Source organism: Anabrus simplex, chromosome 10 (genome assembly GCF_040414725.1).
Source record: "Anabrus simplex isolate iqAnaSimp1 chromosome 10, ASM4041472v1, whole genome shotgun sequence".
NCBI classification, from domain to species: Eukaryota; Metazoa; Arthropoda; class Insecta; order Orthoptera; family Tettigoniidae; genus Anabrus; species Anabrus simplex.
The window spans coordinates 45279936-45292057 of record NC_090274.1 but is presented as its reverse complement, the minus strand read 5'-3'; the positions used below and the strand labels follow the sequence as shown (position 1 = coordinate 45292057).

Sequence of the window (12122 nt, the reverse complement as noted above, 5' to 3'; positions counted from 1 at the left end):
CCTCCATTTCGTCCAATACGAATAAAATTATTTATAGCCTGCACTGTAGTTTCTTATTCCCCGACTCTGCCGACCGATTTTCAATAAATTCTGTTTACCCATTTTCTCGTGGCTCGGCATTGATACGGACTTGGCAACAAAAATACAAATTCATGAATATCTGTGTTATCATAGCCGGTACGGTATAAATGTATCAGACATAAATGATCGGAAATTTAATACTAGACTATATAACTTTAGTTATGCAGTATTTATCTATAGGACCACTAATAACATATGTATTTGAGAATGAAATGGTAGACCTTCCCCTAAACTACCATTTTACTCAGCGTGAATAATATGATTTATAGCCTAGATCGTAGTGGCTCATTCCCCGATTTCACATACCGATTTTCATTAAATTATCTTCAGCCATTTTCTCGTGATGCGCATACATACAAACATACATACATACAGAAATGACGGAAAATTAAGAAGTGCATTTTCTTGTTACTGTGAACACATCCGATCTAGAAATACCTTTTTTTTTTAAATTCTGAGTAATGTACAGACAAAACTCATATATGTATAGGGAGAGAGAGAGAGAGAGAGAGAGAGAGAGATATGACCAATCCTCATGTGCTTATAAACCCGGTTCACGTTGTTTCTGACTACGCTGTACAGAGCAAATTACCCTCTGAAATGAATATATTTGTTACATAATTATACTAAATTGAGTGGTATTTCTTATGACTCGTTTTTTCTCATAACAGGAATTCTTTTGCTATGGCTAAGGGCTGGTTCTACTACGTGCTGGTTAAGTGTCTGTTAAATTATCCTCCGTGTAAAACATCATTTGCGTACGACCACACACCGGTCGAGTTGGCCCTGCGGTTAGGGGCGCGCAGCTGTGGGCTCGCATCCAGGAGATAGTGGGTTCGAATCCCACTGTCGGCAGCCCTGAAGATGGTTTTCCGTGGTTTCCCATTTTCACACCAGGCAAATGCTAGGGCTGTACCTTAATTAAGGCCACGGCCGCTTCCTTCCCATTCCTAGGCCTTTCCTTTCCCATCGTCGCCATAAGACCTATCTGTGTCGGTGCGACGTAAAACAAATAGCACGTACGACCACTGCCGGGCAGCGGTACTGGCAGCGTAAACTTAAGTTACCTAATGGGTAAGTTATCGGTTACTTCGAGGGTCAAATAAGACTTCAGCTTCAAGCCAAGTCTTGAGAGCTGAACATTATTAGCTGTATTTTTTGTGACATACTATTTAAATTAGCTCAGTATGTTGATAAAAACATGATACTGTAACAGTGGCCGGTATTGTATTGTAGGTTTTTAATCTCTTGGCATATTATTATTAACATGTTTGAGAAATATTTATATATTTAGATATCCCGTATTACCCTAATTTAGAAGTTTATTTGATATAAAGGAGGTTATTTATTCAGTATATTGAACTATTGGGTGATTTGAAACTACAGATACATGACTCTTTAGAAATTTTGTGGTCTTCCTTTCAATTCTTAACTGAACTTTTCCAGTAAAAGTATTACAGAGTCTGTTCCTTCATCTTCAATTATGTCCTTGTGATTTTATTTTTTACTATTTGCTTAATGTCGTACCGACACGGATAGTTCTTATGGCGACGATGGGATAGGAAGGGCCTAGGAGTGGGAAGAAAGCGGCATGGCCTTAATTAAGGTGTGAAAATGGGAAACCACGGAAAACCATACTCAGAGCTGCCGAAAGTAGGGTTCGAACCCACTATCTCCCGGATGCAAGCTCACAGCTGCGCGCCCTAACCGCACGGCCAACTCGATCGGTCCTTGTGATTTAACGTAACACCTATACCAATAAATACGCTTATGCAGTTGCTGCAGTCATATCACTTTCTCGTGTACACAGTGTCGGGAAAACCAATTATATTAAGCTTTCGCGAAGAAAATCTACATGGGTACAAAATCGAAACCAAAACTCACACATATCTACAAGGTCAGACGCAGCACTGCTCACAACACATCCGAAATTCCAACGGTCAGTTACCAGGTGGCAGTAGCGTTGCGCAGTCAGTCGGATTATAAACCGAATGACTTTCTGCAGTTTGTGTACCGGGTTTTACCTGTAGGCACTTTCCATTTTCGCCTGTGGGTGTTTTTCCTGGTTCTTACTACCAACCTCCAGAACCACGCAACCCAACCTGTCTGTTAGTATGTTTAACATGGGAGCAGCAATCCTCCCTCTTGTCTCTTTCTTCTTAGAACTAACAATATATCGGAGGCGATGTAGATTTGTGCTGATCGCTACGCGGGGGGTGCGGTCTTTGCCTCCCCCTCCCCCGCTCCTCCCCAAAAATGCAGTTTGTTTCACTCGGTATAATCTAAAAATCCTGTCATGAGTAGCATTTCTGCCCGTGAAAGCATAAAACAAAACATTTTATTCTTTGTTGCGCGTAGCCTATTTGTGGACTTCGACCATGTGACTAAGTCCAATGCAGGGCAGACAGGAAGTAATAATCTCCGCTTCTTGTGATAACTGTATTTGTTCACGACTTGTAAATATTGGCCATCGTCAGCTGTGCCAGAAATGATGATAGTGCCCCTTGAACTGTCTTGGGAATCACGTATGTACCAATGATAATAATAATAATAATAATAATAATGTGTATGTGTATGTATGTTGGGTATTCAGCCCAAAGGCTGGTTTGATCCTCTACAGCTCCACCAACAGCTGTAATATATAGCCTAGGTGTCACTGAAGAGGCATACGAGGGAAACGAGGAGTGAGGTAGTTTCCCGTTGCTTTCCTCACCGAGTCAGAAGTTGCTGTTACATATCAGTCTGCCAAGCCCACCGAAATGCATGCACCAACCGACCCTATGAGCGATATTTTCACACCATTCATAACAGGGACTGGCTGCATAAGGAACGGTGTTACTAAGATCGCTCATACCTCGGTCACTTTCATATTGTCAAAACCGGGCGAGTTGGCCGTGCGCGTAGGGGCGCGCGGCTGTGAGCTTGCACCCGGGAGATAGTAGGTTCGAATCCCACTATCGACAGCCCTGAAAATGGTTTTCCGTGGTTTCCCATTTTCACACCAGGCAAATGCTGGGGCTGTACCTTAATTGAGGCCACGGCCGCTTCCTTCCAACTCCTAGGCCTTTCCTATCCCATCGTCGCCATAAGACCTATCTGTGTCGGTGCGCCGTAAAGCCCCTAGCAAAGCATATTGTCAAAGCCAAGAATGAAACTGAGACAGGTCAATGAAAGTAACAAATTTATTCTAGCCCATACCAGAAGACATAGTGCACTGTAAACACTACATCCTGCCAGCAAATAATAATAATAATAATAATAATAATAATAATAATAGCGTGTGGCCTCCGGAGAGGCCTGGTGCAGGTCTTTTGATTCGACCTCCGTAGGCGACCTGCGCGTCTTGATGGGGATGAAATGATGAAGACAGCACATACACCCAGTCACCGTGCTAGGTGAATTCACCACTTATGGTTAACATTCCAGACCCTGCCGGGAATCGAACCCTGGACCCCTGTGACCAAAGACCAGCACACTAACCATTGAGCCCTAGAGCCGGATACGTATGTACCGATGAATGAGACAAACCTACTATATGAACCTGTAGATCGTAGATCGGCAGCTTTATTCTTGACCGAGCTCGATAGCTGCAGTCGCTTAAGTGCGACCAGTATCCAATAATCGGGAGATAGTGGGTTCGAGCCCCACTGTCGCCAGTCCTGAGGATGGTTTTCCGTGGTTTCCCATTTTCACACCAGGCAAATGCCGGGGCTGTGCCTTAATTAAGGCCACGGCCGCTTCCTTCCACTTCCTAGACCTTTCCTATCCCATCGTCGCCATAAGACATATCTGTGTCGGTGCGACGTTAAGCAAAATAGCTTTATTCTTGGTTGTTCGTGGTGGTGTTTATTGTTTTGAGAAAGTATAATTAGAGGCGGAAAACGGAAGAGCTCCGACCCTTTGAGAAAAGAAGGTATCGGCAAAGGGAGGAGAAGGGCCACGAAGGGCGTGAGCGACTGGAAAATATCTCTGCATCTGAAGTCCGAGATCTACTTGCATGGTTGTCGGACCAGTAGCTAGCTAGCTCTCTATGGGTCGGAGTGTGTGCCTTCGACTACAAGACACGAGTAGATGCTTCATGCCGAGACATGAAAATGAAGATACTCAGATTATTAGGGGGGGGGGAGGGGTGGAAGGGGGGTCGTGAGAATGAAAGTCTCTCAAGATAATTGAGAAAAACCCAGCCCATTGAGTTTAAGTTATGGCTTGATTTTGTTTGCAATTTGTTTTTGTTCTCGTGTAAGTATTAAATAGTTCAGTTTCATGATCAAGTGATTGAAAACACCTTCTCATTCCTAGAACTATTCGTACTTCACAAACAAAAAGTAGTAAATTAAGCAAGTAGTACCTGAGCGGTTAAACTCAGTCATTCTGGTGCACCGTGGCTTTCAGGAGTTCCAAGTCGAAGATGGTTAAACGTTACTGCGTATTTAACAACTGGCTCAAAGATGGCTTCTGAAGGTTAGTGACGAAAATGCAAAATGCTGTTTATGTCAGGTAACTTTTACCATAAAACATAATGGGGTACGAACTCTGAGAACATTTCAACTCAACTCAACAAACCATAAGATGAGTATGCAACAACAAAACAATATGAATCTAAATCGAAATTCTATGCAAACATTTTTTTACTATCTGCTTTCTCTTTATTCTTGTAGATATCCATTATCCACCATCCCATACTTCGTACTTCTCTATTCGTAAGTCTTTCTTTCTTTCTTTCTTTCTTTCTTTCTTTCTTTCTTTCTTTCTTTCTTATTGATAACTTTTTGCTGATTTCACAGAATTCCAGTAATGTTATTTTGGTCCCACATTGTGACATGATTATCTGCTTCTCATTTTCATAGAAATCTATTACTGTATTTATTTTGCGAGTCTGTCAGTGTTCATTCCTTGATTTGTCCGTATAAACATTTAATGCACCTTTTCTAGTGCCAGTGTGCATATCCGTGTACTGTATGATTCCCCGTTTGTTTCTAAATCTGCATTGTCCGCCTGTGATTTTTGTGCCAGGAATTCTCCGCAATATTTTGCATTATTTAAAAAAAAACATATTTTCGATGTGTGCTTTCCTGTTCAAAATTTTGTCTTACCTATCCAAGTGGCACTCCGCTGTAATGACCGTAATAGTTTTGTGTAGTTGGAATACAATCTTTGTTGTAGATGTTTATTATTATTATTATTATTATTATTATTATTATTATTATTATTATTATTATTATTATTAATTTGTCTTTTTCTCTTAACCCAGAAGTTGGAAGGCAACATGGACTCTCTCTCTTCTTTTTTTTTTTTTTTTTTTTTTTTTTTTTTTAACTCTTAGGTACTGTGTTTCAACACCAACACGACCTGGTAATGGAGTAATTGGAGTGTGTTATCACGTAGCGTGATAAGCTGATTTGGTCATTGTCCAGTGGAGTCCGTTTCTGTTGTCTCTTTCTGTTGTATTCTAAGAAGCACTTTTCGCTGTCAGTGTGCCCATTCCATGCTATGTTTCTTGTACTTGACATCTGGAATATCCTTGTTCTTCAGTTTTTTCCTGAGAGTCCATCATTCATCGCCATGTGTTTTCGGTCTGTTACGCCTGGCTTATCCCTACCTTGAGTCTGTCTCAAGAGAGTCTCTCTTGAGCTGTGCTTTTAGCATCTTCTTAACTCTTCAGGGACGTGCCATGGAAGAACGTATTTATACTGTGGTTCTTTGCGATCCACTCGAGTTTCATTTCTTTTAGACCCTCTCTGAAACTATTCTCCTGCCGAATGATTTTGAACAACGTAGGCCTATAGCTAAGGTTCTACTTGCACTTATCCTAAACTTAATTTGATGAAAATTCCCCTCACCGTTTTTCTGGGATGCTGTAACAGACAAACAAAAAAATTAACTTAACCCAATATGGGCTATTATTTTACCTCTCCGGTATAAAAAGCAAATTCCAGATTATTTTTCCAAGAATACAGATGGAAAGAAGATTTAATATTTTTTTAAACAATTGCTTTAAGTCACACCGACACAGATAGGTCTTACGGCGACGATGGCATAGGAAAGAGCTAGGAGTAGGAAGGAAGCGGCCGTGGCCTTAATTAAGATACAGCCCCAGTATTTGCCGGGAGTGAAAATGGGAAACCACGGAAAATCACTTTCCGGGCTGCCGACTGTGGTGTTCGAATCCACTATCTCCCGGATGCAAGCTGATACCTTCGTGATGGAAACCGCGCAGTCATTCGCTCAGTGACTACGTGTTGTTTTTTTTTGTTACAAGTTGCTTTAGGTCGCACCGACACAGATAGGTCTAATGGCGACGATGGGATATGAGTGGGAAGGAAGCGGTTGTGGCCTTATTTAAGGTATAGCCCCAGCATTTACCTGGTGTGAAAGTGGGAAACCACGGAAAACCATCTTCAAGGCTGCCGACAGTGGTGGTCGAACCGATTATATCCCGAATTTACCGGGCGAGTTGGCCGTGCGGTTAGGAGCGCGCGGCTGTAAGCTTGCATCCCGGAGATAGTGGGTTCGAAGCCCACTGTCTGCAGCCCTGAACATGGTTTTCCGTAACTTCCCATTTTCACACCAGGCAAATGCAGGGGCTGTATCTTAATTAGGGCCACGGCCGCTTCCTTCCAACCCCTAGGCCTTTCCTATCCCATCGTCGCCATAAGACCTATCTGTGTAGGTGCAACGTAAAGCCACTAGCAAAAAAATATATATCCCGAATGCAAGCTCACAGCTGCGCGTCCCTAACCGCACGGCCAACTCGCCCGGTCGACTGTGTTTAGTCTACATATCGGTCGGAAACAGCATGAACAGGGTGTATGAGCGTTAGACGGTTGGTCATACTGATTTAATTTATTGCTTGCTACATGATTTTTATCCCAGTTACAGCAGCGTTCTGTGTGATACAAAGTGAAATTACAAATAATTATTACTCAATATTAACCTAGCTTAACTTAAATCTAATTCTCTCTCTCCTGTTATTGTGGGCTTGGGCTAACAAGTCTTTGTTCCAGCATCGTTTAATTTACTGGGCATACAGTGTTTTATCATAACTGCTATCTTTTAATGCTAGCCGTGAATTCTTCTAGAACCGGAGGACTGGGATGGTGGTGGTGGTGATTATTGTTTTAAGAGGAAGTACAACTGGGCAACCATCCTCTATATAACACTAATCAGAGGGAAAAATGGAAGGGGTCCGACACTTCGAAAAATGAAGACATCGGCCAAAGGAAGACAAGGGCCACGAAGGGCGTGAACATGAAAGACTCCCTAGCCCTCGCAAACCTAATAGCGTCGGGGTCAGAAAAGAACAAGAGTTGACCAAGAGAGGTCGGATAGGATAGATGAAAGTGAGGAGCCTGGCACAAGTAAGTGGAAGCAATGCCAGGACTCAGCTGAGGACCCCGTGGTCGACAACCCACGCTCCAAAGTTCAGAGCCCCTGAGGCCCCTTTTATTCGCCTCTTACGACAGGCAGGGGATACCGTGGGTGTTATTCTACCACCCCCACCCACAGGGGGAGGAGGACTGGGAGCCTGCATCCGGGTTTTATTGGGTTCGAGCCCTGAAGGTGGTTTCCCGTGGTTTCCTATTCTCGCACGAGGCAGGCACTTCGTTCCCACGCCTGGGCCTTTCCTAGCCCATCATCATCATCATAATACCTGTCTGTGTTGGTGCGACGTAAAGCAATTTTTTTAAAAAAATGTTTAAACATATTGTCATGTTTGTACTGAGATCAAGAGCATTATTTTTCCCAGATGCACTGTTATAGATACTGCATAGTTTGTAAAGTGGTGAATTTTGATAGACAGATCGTCTAGCTTTCTTATTTGAAAATGTTAAATGAAATTTTGAGTTTGGGCGTGGCACATGCAAATTGAAGAGGGAAAGGAACTCAGGATTATCAATTTGCGAATTTATTATTTTATACATGAACTTTATACCGCATCCTCCTGGCTTCGATTTTCTGAACTCTCCATTTCTAAATGTCTAAATTGAGATGTTCTTTTAAAATCCAAATATTTCATTTTTGCACCTTTTTCTAGCTGATAGACATGCTATTTGCAACTTGGGGTCCACACCACGCTCGTGTATTCCAGTCTGACCAACGTGCTCTACAACCTAATAAACGTTTTTATGTTTTAATAAATGGCTTCACATTTCTGACCACAAATCCTAAAGTTCTACATGCTTCAGCGTCCACCTTCTGCACCTGGAAAAAAAAATACAATAATATTAATATCAATATCTCGCGCTGTTGGAATTTTGGCACGCATCTAGTGATTATAAATGTTATACCAACACCTCTCCTACCCTGCCGGCCAACATTCTGATGGTGATTCTTGTTTTTCCACGAGACTAGAACCGGCTAACCTCGATGCCGGACCATAAAGATTTGATTTGACGCCTTATCGATGACGGCCACCAGCCGGGGTAATGTTTTTATTTAAACGTTTTTTTTTAACGTAGACACGTTCCTCGAAAATGGGTAATGGAAAGAAAACAATTAAGATGCTTTTAGTGTTTGGGTAGAACGCGTATGTCGCTGAGAGTATTTAAATTACCATTATGTTTAATATCTCAGTCGACAGATAAATGAGAAGGCTACCTGCTGGAAAAAAAAAAAAAATCTGAAATGTTGTTTTCATGAAATAACACTTCAGAATAGGGCAGAATTTGTGTTGCATATGTGACGTCACATGCATACTTTGTTATAAGAGTGGTGGTGGTGATTATTGTTTTAAGAGGAATTACAACTAGGCAACCATCCTCTATATAACACTAATCGGAGAGAAACATTGGAGGGGACACGACACTTCGAAGAATGAAGATATCGGCCAAAGAAAGACAAGGGCCACGAAGGGCGTGAAAATGAAAGACTTCTAGCCCTCGATTCCTGATAGCGTCGGGGTCGGAAGAGAACAAGAGTTGACCGAGGGAGGTCGGATAGGACAGATGAAAGTGATGAGTCTGGCACAGGTAAGTGGAAACAGTATCAGGACTCAGCTAAGGGTCCCGTGGTCGCCAACCCACGCTCCCAAGTTAAGAGCCTCTGGGACCCCTTTCGGGAGCCTCTTACGACAGGCAGGGGACACCGTGGGTGTTGTTCTACCGCCCCCACCCACAGGAAGAAGGGAACCGACACTTCGAAAAATGAAGGTATCGGCCAAAGGAAGGCAAGGGCCATGAAGGGCGTGAAAATGAAAAGCTCCCTAGGCCTCGAATGTTCTAATACCGTCGGGGTCGGAAAAGAAGAGGAGTTGAGCAAGGGAGGTCGGATAGGGTAGATGAAAGTGATGAGTCTGGCACAAGTAAGTGGAAGCAATGCCAGGACTCAGCTAAGGGCCCCGTGGTCGCCAAACCACGCCTCAAAGTTCAGAGCCCCTGGGTCCCCTTTTAGTAGCCTCTTACGACAGGCAGAGGATACCGTGGGTGTTATTCTACCGCCCCCAGCCACATGGGGATTGTTACAAGATGGTACTGTGTTGACGCGCGCTCAGTTGGAGGTTAGCTGTCGTTGTGAGTACATCGTTGTCAATTAATTCTCATGGCACAGACACCGAGTTATTACCCACATTCCAAATGTACCACGTTCTGTTTAATAAAATTGATTTTTCACATCATATTTGTCCTTTTTTAAGTCTACACAGCCCTCTACACCCTACCGCCAGTCTTTTTTTAATGCTAAAGAAGTGTTGTTAAATGTGTCAGTGATTCATCTTCCACTGGTAGTTCGCACTTACGCGCCTGTAAGTGCCCTTCGTTCAGCTGGCCCGAGATTTGAACACACGCGTCGAGCACAGGAGACGAACCCCTAACCAGCTACACTCCTCAGCCATTCTCGGAGTTGAAGGCAGGTGCATGGAAAGTTATTTAGAAGAGCCTTGGGGGTGATGGACATTTGAACTACAGTAATTACATAATATTGTATTCCTATGTTTTGGCGTCAGTCTAATAACATACGTCCAGACTTGTTTTCCACGAAATACTGTCTTAAATTGATCCTCCCCTAGGGGAGTTTGAAAAATGAATTAAAACTTTGTTAGGAACTTTTGAATTTGTGTCTGTGTTAAAAAGTAACTTTTTAACTTCATTAATTAGGAATGAAGCAATTTTCTAGGAAATACTGTGTCCACCTTTTGATTAATATTTAATAAACTCGCGCGGAGGGTTATCAGGCTGCCTACCTTGACCTTGCCCTTACTCATGTTTTGAGACACGGAGCCTATTGTCATCACAATCCATGGTGATAGTGGGGTCGCCGATCACGCCACGTCATTTGGTTGAGTGTGCAGTCAACAGGTGGCGCGCGGGAGCTCAAGCACTTTCTTAGGTCTTCCTAACAGCTCTCTGCTCCAGTCTTTGCATTACCCTCGAGGTGAAAGTACTCGGTTAAAACGGTTCTTCTCTGCCACATGCTCACCTACTTCTTAAGACACGTCATTATGTGAAAATATTGTTCCTAAGTGTTGTTCATTTCGTGCTTCATTCATGTGATGTTTTGAAAGACAATTCGTACCGGCGCCATGGAAGGCTTTGTGGAGTTGTTAATTTTCTTGGTGGTCCTCTACTGGCTGTTTTACCCCAGGTAATGATTATATTTATGGTTTTGATCGTGTAGCTTACTTTCCATCCTTTATATTCCTGTTTGAAGCAGAATATTAATGTATTCATTTTTTAACAAAAATGATAGTGAATTGAAGTAAGGTCGCTGTTCTCCAGTTGTCAATTTTCTTTGCCAATTAAGACAGTTAACTGAATCTACGAGGGTTGGGAGAAGTTTTATGCTTGATTTTCGATGATTGGGACATCGTGGTCAGTTGTCCCATCTGCTTAGTACATGTAAGATCTTTTACCCTGTGAGATTATGCGACCTTCTCATGGAGTTTAAAGTTAACCACGAAGGAACACTTTTAGGGCGGCCAAGAATGTGATGTTAACCCACTTTCCTTTAAAAGCTGAGTGAAATACTGTACGGAACTTATGCTAGTTATTAGTCCGGCACGTTGACGGAATGTTCAGCGCAGCACTCTTCGGTTAAGAGGACTCCAGGTTGGATTCCCAGCCGGGCCGGGGATTTGGCGTCAGGAAGGACATCCGACCGTAATATCGGACCCTCAGATTCACGCAGTGTCGATCTCAAGTAATTTAGAAACGGCCAGCAAGAAGAAGATCCCCGAAAAATGTAGAGTACTTAAATGTGAGAGAAACGGGTGCGAATAGCTTAAATGACATGCTGAAAAACTCCGGTATTCTCTAAAGACCAAAGGCCAAATTAAAAAAAAAAACACCTTTCGTGTTGAATGGACTCTTAGATAACAAACTATGACAAATCTGCATAATAATATTTGGGGGGGAGGGGGGCAAGTGTTCGTCATGAGGCCTTTGGAAGTTCTGTGCGAGAGGGCGGGGGGGGGGGGGATATTCTGATATGAACATTTCTTTTCAGTTCATTTTGATCTCAAGAGACAAAATACGACATACCTGTAAAAAACCCAGTATTTTTTTGGAATGTTTCGGCGAGCAGTTCTGGAGTTATTTTTGGTCGTCTATTTAATCTGTATACGAATAATAACATATACTGACTGGCTGACTGACTGACTGACTGATTCATCATCGCCGAGCCAAAACTACTGGACATAAAGAAATGACATTTTGGGGACACATTTATATTACAGTGTGTAGGTGCTCATTAAGGAAGGAATTTTTGATATTCCGTCGCTAAGGGGGTGAATTTTTAAAATGAGTGTATCTATATCTCAAAAACTGTACAGTTTAAAGGTGGCACTTGGAATCTCCTTTAAAAATAAAGGAACATGTATTTTTTTCTCGGAAAAGCCACGTAACGGGGGTGAAAATATGTGAAGGAGTTGAATTATTTTTATGAGGATACTTATTTCTCAAAAACTGAAGATGTTGCAGACGTGGAAATGGGTATTTAGAATCTCCTTTTAAAATAAACACAATAAATATGTATTTTTTCCGACTTGAGAGATGACTGTTTTCCTCACATGTGGAGTTCCATGTCGCATGTTACAGAGTTAGCTCTGC

General features: G+C 42.5%; 1 protein-coding gene across 2 annotated transcripts in view; it reads left to right on the top strand.

Annotated features, from left to right (window-relative positions):
- mino (glycerol-3-phosphate acyltransferase mino) overlaps nucleotides 1-12122 on the top strand; it is a 348653-nt gene that overhangs the window by 32086 nt on the left and 304445 nt on the right. The window contains exon 1 of one of the 2 annotated variants that reach the window (XM_067154306.2): nucleotides 10432-10659. The exons of the other annotated variant lie outside the window; for it this stretch is intronic. Within the exon in view, the coding sequence (XP_067010407.2) occupies nucleotides 10598-10659 (62 nt within the window). The 5' untranslated portion in view covers nucleotides 10432-10597. Of the gene's footprint in view, nucleotides 1-10431; nucleotides 10660-12122 lie in introns of those variants that run through there. 2 annotated transcript variants of the gene reach the window in all.